Consider the following 21,355-nt stretch of genomic DNA (forward strand, 5'->3'; position numbering starts at 1 on the left):
ATATTAATGGAATATATTAGTTTGACAAATTAGTATATATGTGTGTGTTTAATTTTTTATGTTTTTATGTGTATGCATATTTTGCTTGCATGCCTGTCTGTTTGTCATGTTGATGCCTGGTGCCTGCAGAAGTCAGGAAAAGGGCCTCAGATCACCTGAAACTGGAGTTACAGATGTCATGAGCTATCATGTAGGTGCTGGAAATTAAACCTAAATCCTCTGCAAGAAAAACAAATGCTGTTAATGATTGTGTCATCTCTTTAGGCCATTTTTTTCTTTTTCTTTTATGTGCATTGGTGTTTTGCCTGCATGTGTTGTGTGTATTTGTGTGAAGCTGTTGGAACTTGTGGGGCTAGAGTTACACTCATACAGTTAGAGAGCCGAAATATGGGTGCTGGGCATTGAACCTTGGTCCTGGAAGAGCAGGCAGTGCTCTTGACCCCTGAGCCATTTCTCCAGCCCCCATATATTTTCTTTCTTTTTTTTTTTTTTTTTGAAACGGTGTCATTCTGTAGCCCTGGCTGACCTGGAATTCACTGTATAGCCCTGGCTTATATTGAATTTGTAACAGTCCTGTCTCAGTGTCCTAAGTGGTGGGAACCTGTATGAGCCACAGTGGATGGTGCACGCCTTTAATCCCAGCACTCAGGGAGGCAGAGGCAGGTGGATCTCTGTGAGTTCGAGGCCAGCCTGGTCTACAGAGTGAGTTCCAGGACAGTCAGAGATAACACAAAGAAACCGTCTCGAAAAACAAAACAAAACAAAAAAACAAAACAAGATACTGTCCTTATCCTTTATGGATTTTCTTTTTAAAATAATTTTATTTAACTTTATTTCATGTGAGTTGGTGTAAAGGTGTCAGATTCCCTGGGACTGGAGTTACAGACAGTTGTGAGCTGCCATGTGGGTGCTGGGAATTGAACCCAGATCCTCTGAAAGAGGAGCCAGTGCTCTTAACCTCTGTGCCATCTCTTCAGCCCCTGTATGGATTTTTTTTATTTTTAAGTCTTCTAAATAATTTATTTTCAACTTATATAGATATTCATGGAAATCCAAGGTCTTCTCATGATTGTTAGTTACTCTAAGTCATTACTTTCTAGGTTGTGAATCATTAATGTTGTGGACTCAATTTAGTAAGTACAGTACCAATTAAGTGATGAAAAATGTCAGTGTGGCTGGGCGGTGGTGGCGCACGCCTTTAATCCCAGCACTCGGGAGGCAGAGGCAGGCGGATCTCTGTGAGTTCGAGACCAGCCTGGTCTACAAGAGCTAGTTCCAGGACAGGCTCCAAAACCACAGAGAAACCCTGTCTCGGAAAAAAAAAAAAAAAAAAAAAACGAAAAATGTCAGTGTGGTACATTAGTAAGGGGTAACATTATTAAGGCAAATTTGTTTGCCATAAGGTTTTCTGGGTAACTTGTTATCTTTTGGTTTAGAATTCTATCCCAGCTGAGTATGGAAACAGTAGTCTTACACATGCTAGGCAAGAGCTCTTCTAGACCCCCCTTTACTTCTAATTGCATGTCTTTGAAGAATGCTTGTATTGCCTTTATTTCAGTAATTCTCTACCTTTAAGTCTTTACTAATTTCAGTGTCTAGTCTTATTTGCTCATCATATTGGTATATTTACCTTTCCTAGGTCTTAAGTTTTGGTAGGTATTAATGACTTTATCAAAGAAATCCTGGGGAGGGTTAATACTCTAAAAGAGTTTTGCAAATAATTCCTGAGATTTTTTGGTTTTTCAAGACATGGTTTTTGTGTGTAGCCTTAACTGTCCTGGAACTTGCTCTGAAGACTAGGCAGGCTTCAAACTCACAAATAAATGTCTACCTCTGCCTCCTGAGTGCTGGGATTAAAGACATACACCACCACGGAGCAGATAACTCCTGAGGTTTTTATACTGGGAATATGTGTCACATCTTATGTATAATGTATAATGTATTGTATACTGCAGAATTAGTAGGGAAAACTTTCTGGTATTTCTGAAAATTGAATTTGTGGTCTTGTTCATAAATGAGTTTGTTTACTGCTACTGAAGTATATTCCTGTCTCCCTGACCCTCAAAAGGGAAAACTTGTATTTTTGAGATGTGGTCTCATGTATCTAAGGTAGCTTCAAATTTGTTATGCAGCCAGTGCTGGAATTACCACCTTGTGCCACCTTCTCTGATTTATGTGGCACTGGGCATCAAACCCAGGGTTTTGTACATACTAGGTAATCACTCTACTAACTAGACTCTAGCTTCCTTATTTTTATTTATTTATTTATTTTTAATTTTTCACTTGTTGCAAGGTTCTGCTGTATTACTCAGGCTGGTCATGACCTTCTGGGCTAAGTGATCCTTCTACGTCAGCTTTCAAGTAGTTCCAACTTAGAGGTATGCACTACTGTGCTCAGCAGTTAAACTTTTTATTTGAAGCATACTAAGAAAGTAATATTTTTTTTTGCTTGAGAATATAGATTTAATGTTCAAATATTAATTGTGGTATGTAGTTTTTATAATGAATATAACTGATATACTAAGTGTATTAAAGATTTCAGTATGAGGCGGCCACGGTGGCACATGCCTTTAATCCCAGCATTTGGGAGGCAGAGGCAGGTAGATCTCTGTGAGTTCGATGCCAGCCTGATCTGCAAGAGCTAGTTCCAGGACAGGCTCCAAAGCTACAGAGAAACCCTGTCTTGAAAAAAAAAAAGGTTTTCAGTGTACTTGTATGTTATAGACCTTGTGTTTTGATTTCTTTTAATTCCTTTATAAAAGTAATTATTAGTCTAGGTTTTTTGTTTGTTAAGAAAGATTTGGGGCTAGAGAAGATGGCTCAACGGTTAAGAGCACTATCTTGCATAGGACACGGCTTTGATTCCCAGCACCAATATGGCGGCTTAGAACAATCTATAACTTCATTTCAAGGGGATCTGGCAACCTCTTATGCCCTCTGTGAGTGTCAGGCATGCATATAGTACCCATACATACATGCAGGCAAAATATTTATACACATTAAATAGTCTGGGTGAGGGGAACAGCGGGTGTCATTGTAGGGTGGCAGCCTTGAATTTGCTATGTAAACAAGGCTTATTTTGAATTCCTGATCCTCTTAAGTGCTGAAATTACAAGCATATGCTACAATGCCTGGCCTTGTAGTTTGTGTTGGATCGATTCTGCCAGTTTAATCCTGTTGAGACCAAGAAAGAGATTAATTCAGAAAAAGTTGATGAAACAGCATTACTAAGTGAGGTCAAAATTTTTTCTTTTTAGGGTTAGGAATTTATTAGGATCAGATTTTTGTACTCATCTTTTGCACTTTATTCAGCTAGCACTGTGTTAGCATTCAAGTATTTTTGAAAATTTCTTCCATATCCTTTTTTCCCCTTTCTCTGTTTCTGGGAGAGAGGTCTCATACTGCAATTCAGGCTAGTCTGAAACTCATGATGTAATCTAGACTGATCTCAAACTCACTTCAATTTTCCTATCACACCCTCTATGGTGGAAGGTAGGCAGGCTACTGTGCCTACCTCCTTTTTCTCCTTTGAAGCATAAACTAATTGGTTTTCTACTTTTAGATTTGTTTTGGATTTTTTGTTTTGTTTTGATGGTAGATAAGTGCATAAAATATATTCAGTACTGAGATTATAAAGTTTAATGTGAAGCTCTACAACTTCCATTCCAAATGCCTGTTCTAACTGTATAGAAAGTTTATTGAGTGTATAGACTTTGGTTCTAGTTAATTCTGGTGTGTAATGTTTTTATTTATCTACAAGTTTTTAATAATAAACTCTGCAAAATTAAAACAAAAAAATCATAGTCTGTAAGCCACTTGATTTGCTTATGGTGTAATAAGTACAGAAATCAGTTTTAAATTAATACTTTTTGGAGATAACAGTTATAAATTGATTTTTTTTAATGGCATGCGCTAGGAAAACACAAAATCCAAACATAGGTTGGTTTCCTCATGTTACATTTTTTATTACATTTATTTGTCTGTGTGTGCACCCGTGTGCCCCACATGAGGAAGTCAGAGGACAACTAGAACAACTTGAGGCAGCTGTTGGTTGTCTTCTTCCACTATGTGGGTCTCGGGGGTTGAGCTCAGGTCATCACTCTTGGCAGCAAGTGCTTTTATCAGCTGAACCATCCATCTTCTCTTATGTGTATGTTTTCTTTTGTTCTGAATGCTACAATCTCTGCACTGTCTGTAGTTATCAAAACAGGTTCAATTAAGGCTTATCTGTATTTATAACATAGGTTTTTAAATGTGTTGTTTACTAAATTCTGTAGGAGACAGAAATAAGTAACACCTGATACCATCTTAATTTGAGTAGTTGAGTAGGGTCCAGACATAGAAATAAATACATGCAATTCAAAATTTCTCAACCATAGCATAGCATCAACATTTGGGAAAGGGCAGGCTGTTACAGAGATCTGTATTGTGCATTGTAGCATATTTTATAATATCTCTGAATTCTGCTCATGTTGTCAGTGGCAAGCCCTTGGCTGCTCATTCTAGCAGTGAAATCTGTCTCCAAATGTTGCCAGATCTTATCTGGGGAGCAAAATCACCACTGAGAAACATGTTGGTGAGTGGATGTTGAGGTGCCATGTACAGAGAATGGTTGCAGTACAGGTCAAGAAAGAGTTAAAGGGTGTTCAGGAAGAATGACTCCTCAGGGAGTAAGATTCCTCTCTCTTCCCCCAACATTCTCTGTGTAGCCTAAAACTTCTCTGACTCCCAAACACTGTGATTATAAGCGCACGCCACCACTCCCAGCCTCTGATACTAAGTTATATCTCCAGCTCTATTTCTTTTTTAAAAATTAAGTTTATAATCCTTATTTTTTGTTGTTTTTATATGTATGGTGTTTGTATGTTTGTTGTGTTGTATGTACATGTGTAGTGTGTGTGTTCTCAGAAGACGACTTCAGGTGTTGTGCTATATATTGTTATTCTTTGAAGTTCTATTTTGTTCTATTTCTAAATGGTGTGAAAATGATAAAAACAGAAATGTGATAAAAATCTGATTTGTGTTTTTTATTTTACTTACTTTTTGTTTTTTTGAAGCAGGTTTTCTCTGTGTAGCTTTGGAACCTGTCCTAGAAGTAGCTCTGTAGACCAGGCTGGTCTTGAACTCACAGAGATCCACCTGCTTCTGCCTTCTGAGTGCTGGGATTAAAGGCAGGCACCACCATACCCCGTGTTGTTTTTGCTTATTTATTTATTTATTTTGGCATTCAAGACAGGGTTTCCCAGTAGTTACAGAGCCTGTCCTGGAACTTGATCTGTAGACCAAGCTGGCCTCAAACTCATAGAAATTCATGTGCCTCTACCTCCCGAGTACTGGGATTAAAGACATGACACCACTGCCAGGCATATTTTTTTTTAAACATTTCTGCCCAATACACCTTCTCTGCCTGTGTATATGGTGTCATTTTTGTGCTCCTTTGATGTTATTTATTTATTTTAATCTTGGTTTATCTGTTCAGGTACTCATCAACAAAACTGTCCCCAGTGCTCTAATTATTCTGTTCTTGTTTTTCTCAGATTTTTTTTGGACTCATTTTGGTGTTCTAGTGTAGTACCTAATAAGATGTATTTCTTTTGTGTAATTATTTATCTTAGCTTTTTCAAAACAGTTATCATGTATTCCTCATTTAGTGTCTCACATAGGTCATGTAGTAGTAGAATCTCATTGACATTCTTTAAAGCTTTGGATAGCAACTAGCAGTCATAGAGAAATTGGCAGTGGACTAGGGCAACTACAAAAACCAAAAAGTATAGCACAACTCCATGAGTCTGAAAATCTTTATTTTCATTGTGTTATACTGAAGAATCAGAAACTTAGAAACAGAAAGGATCATAGAAGTAATATTACTATTGAACATGCTAAATAAAAATTTCTGATATGGGTCATAGTAGATCTGTTAAGTTCTTGAGATTTATGCAATATGTTAAGTTGTACACAGGAGCAGTTCTTCAGGGGGAGAATTCATAATTTGTTCGTATTCTCAAGGTATCTTACTGAAAAAATACTGTTTTATGATCTTGCAAAAAATGACAAATTAAATACTTGAGGCTCAAAGATAGTTGAGACATGAGAGATGTCATTGTTATTCATAGTAATGATCCTGATTAGATAGGAAACTTTTAGATTTACTGTGCTCTGCTTAACAAAGGGAAACTATGAGTGTGGAAGAGCAGCTGCAGAGATTTTAGTGTCAGGAGCATTGCCTGCTCTTCTGAGAATCTGGATTTGGTTCCCAGCACCTGCAGAGTAGCTCACAACTATATGTAACTCCAGTTCCAGGGGATTTTTCCTGTGTTTCTGATCTCTAGGGGCACCAGGCACACACATGGTGCACATACTTACATGCAGGCAAAATACTCATACACAAAATAAGTTTTTTTAAAGGAGAGTTTTTTTAAAAGAGAAATTAGAAACACTGTTTCTATCTCTAAATAAACTTTTAAGAATTTTTTTGGAAGGTCTCCACTTTTTTTATTCTTACGTACAAAGACTGGCATTGATCTGTTTCCCTGGGTAGAGTCTTGAAGAATCCATTCAAGGTTGCTTAGTCCAACTTAATGAAGCTTTTGCTTACTGCTGGAAATACTGGAGACTGGTGTTCAGCCTGTATTTCCGGATCAGACCGCGGCGGTTTTAGCATAGGCGGCAGTAGCTGAATCCCTGCTCGAACTTCCGCGGGTGACTCCAGTAGAGCTGCTGGTGATCCATGTTGCCTCATTGAGAGCTGACGAGCCAAAAAACAACAAAACAAAACAAAAAACTGAACTTGTAAGAATTTAAAATTTGAGCCAGGCGTTGATGACACATACCTTTGGGAGGCAGAGGCAGGTGGATCTCTGAGTTCAAGGCCAGGCTGTTCTCCAGAGTGAGTTCTAGGACAGCCAGGGCTACACAAAGATTGGGCTGGGGAAATGACTCAATTGTTAAAACTGTTGTTTGAGAGGACTTGAATTTGATTCTTAGAATCTACATCAGGAAGCTCACAACAAGGGGATCTGATCCCCTCTTCTGGCCTCTATAGCCCCCTCTCCTCTTGCATATACATACAACAGACACACGCACACACATTTATATATTAAACAAAGAAGAGCTTATCATATATGGGCTGGGGCTATTTAGCTCAGTTTGTAGAATGGTTACCTAGTGTGCACTAAGTCATAAATAGATCTCCAGCATTGAGTAGATAAGGTGTGGTAGGATGTATCTGTAATTCTAGCATTGAAGAGATAGAGGTAGGGAGTTCGGAAGTTCAAGGTCATTCTTAGCTAAATATGGAATTTGAGACCAGTCTGGGCTGGAGACTTTGTCTAAGAAAGAAAGAGATGAGGAGGGTTAGGGAAGGATGAGATCATCAGTGTAGGGTTATAAATATATTTAGTGCACATGCTCTCTTTTCTCTTTATCTATCTATCTATCTATCTATCTATCTATCTATCTATCTATCTATCATATCTATGTATAAATGCACACACACATACATACATATATATGCTTAATGTGATTCAGACCTTGTCTTCAGTTGTCTTCCTTCCTCTGTGTGTGTACACTTTTAAATTGATTGATTGTTGTGTTTGGGATGGAATCCAGGGCTTTGCACTTGTTAGGCAGTGTTCACTACTGCTGAGCTGCATTCCCAGTTCCCGAGTAAGTATTTACATTTAGTTTATTCACAGTGTTGTGCAGCCAAAGCATTTTCTTTCTTTGTTTCTTTCCTCCCTCCCTCCCTCCCTCCCTCCCTCCCTCCCTCCCTTCCTTAATAAGTATGTGCACTGGTACTTTGCCTGCATATATGTCTGTGTGAGGATGTTGGATCCCCTGGAACTAGAGTTACAGACAGTTGTGAGCTGCCATGTGGATACTGGGAATTGAACCAGGTTCCCTGAAAGAGCAGCTAGTGCTTGCTCTTAACTGCTGAGCCATCTCCCCAACACCCCAAAGCGTTTTCTAACTGCAGATTCAACATCAGGGCACAAATGATTTTTTTTTTTTTTGGTTTTTCGAGACAGGGATCCTCTGTGGTTTTGGAGCCTGTCCTGGAACTAGCTCTTGTAGACCAGGCTGGACTCGAACTCAGAGATCTGCCACAAATGATTTCTTATTGTCTCTGTTCTCTTCTCCTAATAGTCATTAATCTTTCATTCTGTTTCATTTATTTGTCAATTTGTGTATTGTGTCAGTTTGTCCTTATTTTTCTTCTAATTTTATCCTTTCATTTTAATATGTATGAGGGTTTTGCCTGTGTGTATGTTTGTGTACCACATGTGTGTGCTGTGTCTGAGGAGGCTAGAAGGTGTCTGATCATCAAGAGTTGGAATTACAGGCAGTTGTGAATCAGCATGTGGTGCTGGGAATTGAGTTCAGGGCTCTCTTGAAGAGCAGTCAGTGCTCTAAACCATTGAGTTATCTCTTCAGCTCCTTTTGTTGTTTTCTTTTGTTTGTTTTTTCCTTGAACAGGGTTTCTCTGTGTAGCTCCTGCTATCCTGGAACTCACTCGGTAGACCACCGCCCGGCTTGGTTTTTTTTTTTTTTTTTAAAGATTTATTTATTTATTATGTATACAGTATTGTCAGTATTCTGTTTGCATGTGTGCCTACAGGCCAGAAGAGAGCACCAGATCTCCTTACGGATGGTTGTTAGCCACCATGTGGTTGCTGGGAATTGAACTCAGGACCTTTGGAAGAACAGTCAGTGCTCTTAACCACTGAGCCATTTCTCCAGCCCCCAGTTTGCTGGTTTTTAGATAGGCTGCTAACAGTAAGCCTCAGTGTCCATTCTGTAACAGGTCCTCCCAGAGGTCGCGTTATAGACATATGCAGACATGTTTGGCCTTTTACATGCATGGTTACTGGGGATTCAGGGCAAATCCTCTGAGTCTTGTCCTCAGTCACCAAACTTGTTGAATAAATTGTCTGTCTGTCTGTCTGTCTGTCTTTCTCTCTCTCTATTTTTATTATTTTTTAAAAGATTTATTTATTATGTATACAACATTCTGCCTCCATGTATGCCCACACGTCAGAGGAGGGTGCCATATCTCATTACAGATGGTTGTGAGCCACTATGTGGTTGCTGGGAATTGAACTCAGGACCTCTGGAAGAGCAGCCAGTGCTCTTAAACACTGAACCGTCTCTCCAGCCCCCTCTTTTTATTTTTTTTTTTTGAGACAGACTTACACTTGGCTGTCCTCTCTATATAGACCGGGTTGGTCTCGAACTCAGAGAGATCCGCTTGTCTCTGCCTCAATGCTGGGATTTAAAGGCTTTTGCTACCACCACCAGGCTAAATGTTTCTCTTTTCCTCCCCATCTCTCTTTTGTGTGAAATAATTCAATTCTAATGTTAACTGACTAAAGTTAGCACCGGAATTGTAGCTTTAAAAGGGCGTGGTGTCCTGGAAGATGGTTCAGTGGGTGAAAAGTGCTTGCTTTGCTCTATAAAACCCCCAAATCCCATTGAGGGAGGAGATAAGTGACTCCTGAAAGTTGTCCTCTGACCTCCAAACATACCATGACAAACTAATCTCTGCTTGGACGTGAATGTTCACACAAGGGCGGTGGTGGCGCACGCCTTTAATCCCAGCACTTGGGAGGCAGAGGCAGGCGGATCTCTGTGAGTTCGAGACCAGCCTGGTCTACAAGAGCTAGTTCCAGGACAGGCTCCAAAACCACAGAGAAACCCTGTCTCGAAAAACCAAAAAAAAAAAAAAAAAAAAAAAAAAAAAAAGAAAGAAACTGTGAGTGAATGTTCACACAATACATAGAGTGGGGGCACGATCTTAAATTGATACTATAGCTCAATAGAGTGCTTATTTAATGTTATAATATACCCCTAGGGCATGTACTTAAATTGTTCTTCAAAAGCAAGCTGTAGGTTTTTTGTTTTTTTGTTTTTTTTTTGTTTTTTTTTGTGGGGGTGGATGTCTGAAAGTGACCATCTGTCTGTAATTTGGGAGATCCTTTTGACCCCTCCAGAGCAACTTAGAGGATCCAGGAAAGCACTGGTACAGTTTTTTTTTTTTTTTTTTTTTTTTAATATTTATTTATTTATTATGTATACAATATTCTGTCTGTATGCCTGAAGGCCAGAAGAGGGTGCCAGACCTCTTTACAGATGGTTGTGAGCCACCATGTGGTTGCTGGGAATTGAACTCAGGACCTTTGGAAGAGCAGACAATGCTCTTAACCACTGAGCCATCTCTCCAGCCCACTGGTACAGTTTTATTACAAAGAATACATATTGGAATTAACCTCACCAGAGTTCACTTCACAGAGGGCAAGTTCTAGAAGGATTTCAAACATAGATGTCTGTTACCTTCAGTCCTTGGTTAGTAATCATCACCCCTATCAACCAGGAAATTCACTAGTGCTTTTTTTTTTAAAATATTTATTTATTATGTATAATTTATTTATTATGTATACAATATTCTGTCTGTATGCCTGAAGGCCAGAAGAGGGCGCCAGACCTCTTTACAGATGGTTGTGAGCCACCATGTGGTTGCTGGGAATTGAACTCAGGACCTTTGGAAGAGCAGGCAATGCTCTTAACCACTGAGCCATCTCTCCAGCCCCCTCACTAGTGCTTTTATGGACAGTTTTTATTGAGGTTTCAGGTTATTGATTTTATAACTAATTACTGATTAATCTTTGGCTGTAGACTAGACTCCAGAATAACAAAGAAATTCCTTTTTTTTTTAAAATATTTATTTATTATGTATACAATATTCTGTCTGTGTGTATGTCTGCAGGCCAGGAGAGGGCACCAGACCTCATTACAGATGGTTGTGAGCCACCATGTGGTTGCTGGGAATTGAACTCAGGACCTTTGGAAGAGCAGGCAATGCTCTTAACCATTGAGCCATCTCTCCAGCCCCAACAAAGAAATTCCTATTGCATAGAATATTTTAAGCCTTTAAAAATTTTTTTAAAGATTTATTATTATTATTATTTTTTTATATACGTTGGGGTTTTACCTGTATTTATGTCTGTGTGAGGTTGCCAGACCCCCTGGAACTGGAGCTGTAGACAGCTGTGAACTGCCATCAGTCCAGCCCCCAGATTTTGAGGATTTAATAATAACTTATATCTCCTTCTAAAAAGCCAGGGAGAAAAGCAAATTGACCCCACTTCACTTTTTGTTTTTGGTTTGAATCCAAGGCCTTAAAAGTACTCCACCACTGTCCTTCTGCATGCCTTGATCCAGGCACATTCTTTTCACACCATTCTGTTCCTCAACAGTCTTCCTCAGAAGCAAACCCTTTTATCAGTTGTTTTGTTTATTTTCTTTTAGACTTTTGAGGCAGCTCAGAAATTGAATCAAGGGCAGTGACAACTTTTTGAAGTGATGAAGATAGTTTTTTTCTGATGTGATTATATCAAAAATTATCAGCCTGGGTCTGGAGAGATAGTTTAGTGGTTAAGAGTACTTGGAGTTTTTGGAGAGGACTGTAATTCAGCTCACAGTACCTGTGTCTCAACTGTTTGCAGTTCTAGTTCTGGTGGATACAACATCCTCTCATCAACAGCTGGCTGGGCTTGATGGTTCGTCCCTTTAATCTCAGTGCTCAGGAGGCAGAGGCATGGATGATATATCTGTGAGTTTGAGTTCTAGACAATTAAGGCAGCAGTGAAACCCCGTTTTTAAAAAAGAGAAGTAAAACAAACAAACCCACAAGTGATTCTTTTTTGTTTCCTTACCTTAATTTGCACTTTATAAATATTTATGTAGCAAAAAAGAATGTGGACAGAAGGACTAGAGAAATTAGACTAGATGGGCCTTTGAGATGGCTCATTGTAAAAGTTCTATACAAACCTGAGTTTGATCCCTTTAACTCTCTCATGGAAGACCAACTTCTGAAAGTTGAAAGTTATCCTCTGACTTCCACACGTCTTGTCATGATTTGTAGCACACGCCTCTCTGCTTACCTGCACTCTTACACACATCTCACATGCATTAATAAATAAAACTTAAAAAATTAGAAGTAGGGCTGGAGAGATGTCTCAGAGGTTAAGAGCACTGGCTGCTCTTCCAGAGGTCCTGAGTTCAATTCCCAGCAACCACATGGTGGCTCACAACCATCTGTACTGAGATCTGGCACCCTGCTCTGGCGTGCGGGCATACATCAAGGCAGAATGTTATACATAATAAATAAATAAATCTTTAAAAAAAATTAGAAGTGGTACAAACCTTTGTAAAATAAATATTTGGAAGGTAGGAAGGATTTTTTGAATAAATTCTGTTTTTTCCATAAGTTATCTGTGTATGGAGATAATTTTCTGTATTTATATAAATGATTATTATTTAATCTTCCTTACCTCGTTTTTTGAAAGATAGTATTTTTATTCTAATTCCCCTTCCCCCCCAAAAGTATCACACTTGAAACAGTCTGTCCTAGAATCCCTTTGTAGACCAGGCTGACCTTGCTCTTAGAGATCCTTCTGCTTCTGCCTCCCAGTGCTGGGATTAAAGGCTTGCGCCACTACAACCCGACAGTATTTTTATCTTTATCAATACACCAATTAAAATTTTTATGATATCTGCCAAGAACTTAGAGATTGTGTTTGTGTTTAATGGGGGTTTGCTGTAAGTTAGCCCCCAGCTTGTGGATCCTCTTGCTCAAGTGCGGATAATTCAGGCAAGCAACATCACTTTTGGACCCAGTGATACTTTGAATAGTAGTATCTTTGTTTTTCATTTTTGTCCTTCATTTCCATTTGAAATATTAGGCAGATGCTTCAGTGTATTAATGATTTATTTCTCAACATTAATTGATTTTGTGATTTTTCAGAAAGGATATTTGACCTTTTAGAGCCAAATAATCGTCTAATTCCAACCCTAAACTTATAATTATGTTTAAATGATTGAGTTAGCTGTCAAATAATTTAAAGGTTTTGAGTGTAAGTCATATATTTGTTCATCCTGTTGATGACCTTTGCTGTTTGTATTTAATATTGTAATTTTTAATATGCATGCTTCTTTGTATATCCATATGTTGAGGAAAAGATACAGTAGGTAGTACTCTCTGTCAATTTTGTGTATAAAAGACTCCATTTTTTTCTCTCAAGGGACCAAGCGTTTGACTTCAGTTGGCTGTTGTCAAGATTCCAGGCCAGAATCTTGATTTATAGACCTTATAATCAGTTGCTTAGGGGCAATAATGTCCCTTTTATGAAAATTTGAAGATTCATAAAAGATGAAATACTGTGAAATCATCACTGTTGATTCAAGAAACATTCTTTAAGTAATACTGAATATATTCTGATTGTCTTCTAATTCTGTTGCTTTTGGCTTATTTGGTCAAATACCTGGCTGTGTTAGGGAAATGTTGAAGTTATTTAGCTGTAAAAACTCATATTTGAAACTCTTGAATTAAGTTAATATAGTTTAGAAAGATTTTATTTATATGGTTGAGAATATGTGTACCACATGTGTGCAAGAACCTGTGGAAACCAGAAAAGGATGTCAGATAACTCTGGAACTGGAGTTAGAGGCATTTGCAAGCCACCTGATATGGATGTTGGACCTGAACTAAGGTCCTCTGCTATCGTAGTATGGACTCTTGATTACTAAACCCATCTCTCCAGCTTCTTCTAGTCTTTTTAGAAGATTATAATCCCAGCATTTGGGAGACAGGTGCAGACAGATCTCTGTGAGTTTGAGGCCAGTCTGATCTACATAGCATGTTGTAGGCCACCTAGGACTTTACAGTAAGACCCTGTCTCAGAAAGAAAAAAAGAAAAAGATTGTATGTGGTTTGGTGGTCGTGTCTTCAAGCTTGCTATGTAAGTAAGAATGAACTCTGTATCTTCCTGTCCTCATCCTTCTGAGTGCTGGAAGTATAGGCATGTGTACTACAACTAGCTTTTTTTTGTTTTTAATTTTTCGAGTCAGGGTTTCTCTGTAGCTTTTTTGGTTCCTGTTCTGGAACTAGCTCTTCTAGACCAGGCTGGCCTCGAACTCACAGAGATCCACCTGCCTCCGCCTCCCGAGTGCTGGGATTAAAGGCGTGCGCCACCACCGCCCGACTACAACTAGCTTTGAATGTTTATTAGAACTAGAATTGGGGTATAGTGGTACTTGCCTGTAACCCCAGTACTCAGAAGACTGGGTCAAGAGGGCTGCCGTGAGTTTGAGATGCCTTGGCCATGTGTGTGTACATAAATTTTTTTTCTATTTTTATACACACACACACACACACACACACACACACACACACGCATTTTACATATATGTTAGAAAAAATAGGACTCAAATTAACACTCTTCATTGTTGTAGGAGGCCTCTTGTGAGTTCCCAACTGCCCAGACTTTCGAAATAACCACATAGAAACTGTATTAATTAGATCACTGCTTGGCTTATTAGCTCTAACTTCTTATTGGTTATCTTTTACATCCCAATTTAATCCATTTTCATTATTTTATATTTTACCACGAGGCTCATGGCTTAATGGCAAGGTTCTAGCCTATCTGTCTTCAGCAGTGGCTCCATGGCTTCTTGACTCCGCCTCCTTTCTCCCAGCATTCAGTCCTACCTCTGTTATTTTGCCCTATCACAGGCCAAGACAGTTTCTTTATTTTATGTATGTATGTATGTATGTATGTATGTGTGTGTGCACACCTCCATCTATATCTATACACACACACATTTTTTATTACAGTGTGGTGTTGCTACTGTGAGATACAAAAGACATGTATTTTCTGGTAAGAACTAAAGTTAGTTCTTTTGGGGCTGGAGAGATGGTTCAACAATTTAGAATACTTACTGCTTTTCTAGGGGATGCAGGTTTGATTCCCAGTATAGTGCCTCACAGGCAAAAATGTAAATACACATAAAACTTAGAAATTAAACTTTTTAATTGATTCTAATATTTTAGTAAAATGAGATTGGCTTAGAAGTTATAAAAAAAAAGCATAGGAAGAATTGGATGACACTTTTCCCCCTAGAAATCTAATGAAATACACTCCAATTTTAATTCCTGAAATTAAGTGAACTAAAAAAAAACCCTGACAGTGTCTGAATAGTGTTGGGCTTTATATTTAGCCTGTTTTTAAAAGATTTATTTATGCATTCAGTGTTCTGCCTGCATGTATGCCTCTAGGCCAGAAGAGGGCACCAGATCTCAATATAGGTGGTTGTGAGCCACCATGTGGGTGCTGGGAATTGAATTCAGGACCTCCGGAAAAGCAGTCAGTGCTCTCAACCATCTCTCCAGCCCCCTATTCAGCCAGTTTTATCCCAGAACCCAGGTTCTTAAGCCTATCTCAATTATGACAACCATCTTTAAGTGGTAGATAATCCCATATAAAGGAATTGGTAGCAGAACCTCCAAGGAATCTACTGTTTTTTTAGAAGTTTTCTAAGTTGCTCAGTACTTAATCAATGCAGGTCATCTGGAAGAGCAGTATATGTACTTAACTAATGAGTTATCTCTCCAGCACCTGTTTTGTTTATGTTATGAGACTATGTCTCAGTAGGTAGCCCTGGCTGATCTGGAAGTCACAGAGGTCTTTAGGCCACTGCCTCCCAAATGCTGGGTTTAAAGGCATGTGTCGCTACTTTTGGTGGGTTATTATGTATGTTTTTAAAGTCTGTTAATTGTCTCTTCTTCTAACTTTGTCAGAATTGGATAATTTAAGTAGTAGAAAGTCTCCCATGGTTTAAAGTTGCGCCTAACATTGAAATGGACTGTGTTGTGGAATGCTGTGCTTTTAAAGTGCCACAGGTGATTGTGATGAGCTTATAATGCAATAGAAGACTGCACTGTTCCCTAACATTGCAGATCTGATATAATTTTATAGATAATAACTACAAATTATCTTTTAATTATTCTTAACAACTTTTAACTTTTCCTTTTTTTTTCTTTTCCTAGTTTATGTCAGCGTGGCTTCATTCATACAGATGAACCAGGCATTGGGATAGCAGTATAAAATTAGAATCAGACAGCTGACTGCTCAGCAGGATGCCATCAACTAACAGAGCAGGCAGTCTAAAGGACCCTGAAATTGCAGAGCTCTTCTTCAAAGAAGATCCGGAAAAGCTCTTCACAGATCTAAGAGAAATTGGCCATGGGAGCTTTGGAGCAGTATATTTTGTGAGTTAAAGGTTTGACGTCAGTGATGTTGGAGTAAAAGATGTTAAAAAGATAAGAAGTTTGCTAAGAAAACAATCCCTGCTCTCATACTGCTTTTTATACCACATATGTCGACATGCATTATGCAAGCAATGACTTTTTGCAGCTGACATCACTTGGTTGTCAATCTTACTTCAAAACTACCTGGAGATATAATGTAATCTAGGCCCAGTCGTATAAGAATGCCTCCTATTTTGAGATGCCAGTTAAAAGCTCTAGCTTGTATTTTGATTAACTATGGAGTTGGGATCCTTCAACCCTTTCCTTGGATATAATTAAGTGCAACTTTTAAGATTTCATTTTAAATGATACAACAAAAGATTGAGCCCTAGAATCCTATTTGGAACAGGAGCTTTTGTGTACATGGAGTATGTCAGTTTCTTGGCCATTGGATGTTTGCTCTCATCTTCCTCATCATCCCTAGTCTTCTGGGGTTGTTATTCATTACATAAGGTTATTAGTAGGTTATTGGCTGTTAGTGATTAATTTTACCTTCAGCTGCTTTCCTTTCTTCCCAGGTGAGAATTGGGTGTGTAATGCCAGTTCCACTTTTCTGACTCAGGATTGGTTTCCCTGAGAACCATTCTTCCCTCCAATCCTGTTATTATCCATGTTCTTTCCTCAAAACACCTCAGGTGTGGTTGAAAGTGGTTTGCTGTAAATAAAAAAGGCTCTCTTATTATTCACCAATGTAGCTCTTCTGGAGGTTGCTTGCAACCAAGGACAAAAATCCAAATATTTTACCAAGATAATAGTTTAGGGGAATAAAAATAAACCACCCTAAATATATCTTCTGGCAAGATTTATGTTAATTATTCTGCAGATAGAGGAATGACACTGAGATGCTATCCTTAGAAGACTTGACAGCTTAATATGACAGTCTTGCTCGCCTTACAGTAATTTCTTTAGCCTCTCATAGTCTGCTTGTTGTCATCATCCTCAGAAGCTTCAGGACCCTCATTCTGTAGGGCAATATGCTATTTCAAGGTCAACCATATGGTCCTTTTGAGTTTTTTTACTTTGTGTATGGCTCCTGCATGTACACATTAATAATTCGTATGCTTTGTCCCTTCCCCCTTTTCTCTATTACCAGTTCACTTTATAGACTAAAATTATTGAACCTTCTGAGGAAGAGACAAATTTCAAACTTCTATATAGCTTTCATATATACATCCTCAGAGTATATAGTCTAGAATCCTCCTCCCCATACTTAAAACTGAAGATGATACTGAACCTTATAATTTAATGTCTCACCAGGTGGTGGTGGCGCTCACCTTTAATCCCAGGACTTGGGAGGTAGAGGCAGGTGGATCTCTGTGTGTTCGAAGCCAGCTTGATCTACAAGAGCTAGTTCCAGGACAGGTTCCAAAGCTACAAAGAAACCCTGTCTCGAAAAACCCCAAAAATGAAAAAAAAAAAATTAATGTCTGAGCTAAATACTTCAATACTTTTCATTCCCTGTGGCCATAACTTCTGCATTTTGAGGTATGGCAACTAGCATACATTTCACTTCCTGATAATTTTTTTTTTTAAATATGCATTGGCGTTTTGTCTCCGTGTGTATCTGTGTGAGGGTATCAGATCCCCTGGAACTGGAGTTACAGACAGTTGTGAGCTACTGTGTGGGTGCTGGAAATTGAACCCAGATCCTTTGGAAGAACAGCTAGTTCTCTTAACCACTGAGTCATCTCTTTAGCTCCCTTTATAATTTTATAATAGAAATCTTGTTCTTACTGTAGAGTTTTAGCAGCATCAGTATAACTTTGTTGTTTTTGAGACAAGGTCTCTTTACATAGCCATGACTGTTCCAGAACTCACTATGTAGTCTAGGCTGACTTTGAACTTGCAGAGATCTGCCTCTTCTGCCTTCTGAGTGCTGGGATTAAAAGTGTACACCACCACCACACAGCTGAGATTTTTTTCCCCCAAGATAGGGTTTCTCTGTGTAACAGTCCTGGTTGTCCTAGAACCCACTTTCTAGACCAGACTGACCTTGAACTCACTGAGATCCACCTGCCCCTGCTTTCCAAGTGCTATAATTTAAGGCCTTTGGCCACTTCCTCCCATTCAGGCCAGAAGAGCATATCAGATCCTCTGGGCCTGGATACAACCTGGTAGTTGTAAGCTGTCTGATGTGGATGGGTGCTGGGAACCAAACCGGGTTTTATAAGAGTAGTAAGAGTTCTTATCTATTGATGTTTCTCTCTAGCTCCCAAGTTAGAAATTTCTTTATCTTATTTTTCTTTTTCCATTTTGTGTGTGTGTGCACACATGTGTACGAGTGTGTGTGTATGCATGTGGTGCATGTTTTTACATATGTGTGGGCGTGGATGTCATCAGCATGTTAGGATTCATTCTAGATTCTCTTTTATTTCATTTGTCTAAGCAGGGTTAATCCAGAGCTCACTCTTAGGGCTTCTTGTTAGCTTAACTTGCTCCAGTGATCTTATCTCCTTCCAGAGTTGGACTTACAGTTGGACCATCAAATCTACGCAGTATGTATGGTGTTAGTTTTCTGGGGATCTATACTCTGCTCCTCTTTACACTCATAATACTTTGTGTTGTGAGTGCTATTGCCAGTGAGCCATCTTCTGCATTCCCTTTTGTTACTTTGTTTTCTCTGTGAAGCCCTGGCTACCCTGAAACTTTCAGTGTAGACCAGGCTGGCCTTGCACTTACAAAGATCTATCTGCTTCTCTCTTTCAGGTGCCTGGATTATTTTCCTTTTTTTTTTTTGGTTTTTTCGAGACAGGGTTTCTCTGTGGTTTTGGAGCCTGTCCTGGAACTAGCTCTTGTAGACCAGGCTAGTCTCGAACTCACAGAGATCCGCCTGCCTCTGCCTCCCAAGTGGTGGGATTAAAGGCGTGTGCCACCACTGCCCGGTTTTATTTTCATTTTTTTCTCAAAGGAAACATTCTTCTTTTTGGCATGTCAGGATTGCCATTATCTCACTATTATATTTTGATATTTTTATTATGTAAATCTTGATTGTTCAAACACAAGGACTTAAATAACCAATGCAAAACTATATAGCTATCTTAGATGCTACTAAGTCACTTATGGGTAGGTAGAGTATGCATCGTAGATATGGTGGGCAAAAGAAATGATTCATGTCCTAGCCAGATAGAATATGCTACTAAGAACAGCATACAATTTCAAACGTTCAGAGAAAGCCAGGTGAGAAAGAGGAAGACAACCTTCATAGGTCAGAAAGACCAAGGTTCAGAGCCTGCATTTTAGTTCAAAATACCTAACCAGTTGATATAAATTGCTGTACTTTGGAATATTGTGTTAGAGCACAAGTCCATTTTTCAGTTTTGAGTATGTATGTGCTTTAAGGGTAGAATTTCAGATACCTATGACACTTCTATGTTTAAATTTTTGAGGAATAATTTAACTGGAAGCCCAGGAACTGCTATTTTCATTCCCACCAGTAGTTAAAAGACTTAATTTCTTTTTTTTTAATTAATTAATTTATTTAAAATTTCCACCTCCTCCCATCCTCCCATTTCCCTCTTACTCCCCCCACAAGACTTAATTTCTTTACCTTTGTGAAAATGCCTGTTATCTTGATATTTTGGTTATTCAGTCTCAATGTTGTGGAGTGGTTTTCATTTTCAGTTTACTGATGTTGAACATGTTCTGTTGTTGTTTAGATAGGGTCTTTCTTTGTAGCCCTGGCTTTCCTGAATCTCATTGTATGGATCAGGATGGTTTCAAACCATTCCCAGCCTGTGTTGGTTGTTTTTGTTGTTTTAAAGCTGTATGTGGAGCTGGACACTTTTAATCTCAGCACTCAGGTGTCAAAGACAGGTGTGAATCTGAGCCAGCCTGATCTACTTAGAGAGTTCCAGTCCAGCCAGGGCTGCATAATGAGACCCTATCTCCCCTTCCACAAAAAAAATAATATTTTAAAAATTTTATTTGTGTGTGCCACAGTGTGAGGATATTTTCAGACACCAGAAGAGAGCCTGAATTCTCAAGCTAGAGCTAACAGGTGGTTGTGAAACTCCCAATATGAGTACTTATAACCAAATTCAAGACCTCTGGAGGAACAACCAATGTTTTTAACCACTGAGCAATCTCCATCCCCATTCTCAGGTCTCTGGCTTTGTATTTTAAGTAGACTCTGTCTAGAATATATAAAGAACTCAATAATAAAGATTCGTAGTTTATAACATGAATATTATAAATATTTGAATTAAAATTTTTTCCAAAGAAAATTGCAGATGGACAATAAGCTTATAAAAAATGTTGAATATTAGCTGGGCATTGGTGGCACACACTTTTTATTCCAGCACTTGGGAGGCAGAGGCAGGTGAATCTTCATGAGTTCAAGATCAACCTGGTCTATAGAGTTCCAAGACAGGCTTCAAAGCTATAGAAAAATCCTGTTTGAAAAAATAAAACAACAACAACAAAAAAATCAATATTATTAGTCACGAATCTTGAAATATTTTTTTAAGTAATCACAAAAGGTCACATGTGGTTCCTTTTAAATAAAACGTCCAGAATAAACAAATCTTGAGGCATAGGAAGTATATTGTTGCTTAGAGAAGGTGAGTAAAACAGATAGGAGGGTGATATGTAAAGATGATATAGGGTAAATTCAGCCATGGTTAAAAACACCCCAGTAGCAGTACTCCGGAAACTGAGGGAGGAACATTTTGAGTATGAGGCCATAATAGGATATATTCGTGAATTCAAGGCTAGTCTAGTTTATAATTTTTAGAGAGTGTAGAAAAACAAGAATCAAAAAACAAAAATAGACCCCAGGCCTTATAGAAATGATATGTCATGTTGAACACTTAACTTCTCTAGTTTTGGTTTTGTAAGTGTTGGCTTTCTTTATAGTTGAGAGATTTGGAAGTAATCCTTCCTAAACTTTCAGCATTTAAGTTTATATTGGGTAGTGTACACCTTTAATTCCAGCACTCAGGAGTCAGAGACAGAGACTCTTCAGTTTGGGGCCTATATATAGCAAGCTCCAATACAGCTAGGGCTACATAGAGAAACCTGGTCTCAAAACAACTGGAACAAAATATGAATTCTGAAATGTCTTTCTAGTATCAAGTCCTGAGCTTTATATTTTATTTTAATAATTTTTTTATGATTTATTTAACTTTATTTTATGTGCATTGATGTGGCGGTGTCAGATCCCCTGGAAGTGGATTTACAGACAGTTGTGAGCTGCCATGTGGGTGCTGGGAA

General features: G+C 38.5%; 1 protein-coding gene across 3 annotated transcripts in view; it reads left to right on the forward strand.

Annotated features, from left to right (window-relative positions):
• Positions 1–21,355, forward strand: part of Taok1 (TAO kinase 1) — an 86,470-nt gene that overhangs the window by 9,836 nt on the left and 55,279 nt on the right. For 2 of the 3 annotated variants that reach the window (XM_041664401.1, XM_041664404.1), the window contains exon 2: positions 15,884–16,105. In XM_041664401.1, coding sequence (XP_041520335.1) covers positions 15,974–16,105 — 132 coding nt within the window. In that variant the 5' untranslated portion in view covers positions 15,884–15,973. Of the gene's footprint in view, positions 1–2,293; positions 2,379–15,883; positions 16,106–21,355 lie in introns of all 3 variants that reach the window. The other variant, XM_041664403.1, reaches the window with a different exon arrangement.

This window comes from Microtus oregoni, unplaced genomic scaffold (assembly GCF_018167655.1).
Source record: "Microtus oregoni isolate MIOR12 unplaced genomic scaffold, Mior012 000015F_ref0000493, whole genome shotgun sequence".
Classification (NCBI taxonomy): domain Eukaryota; kingdom Metazoa; phylum Chordata; class Mammalia; order Rodentia; family Cricetidae; genus Microtus; species Microtus oregoni.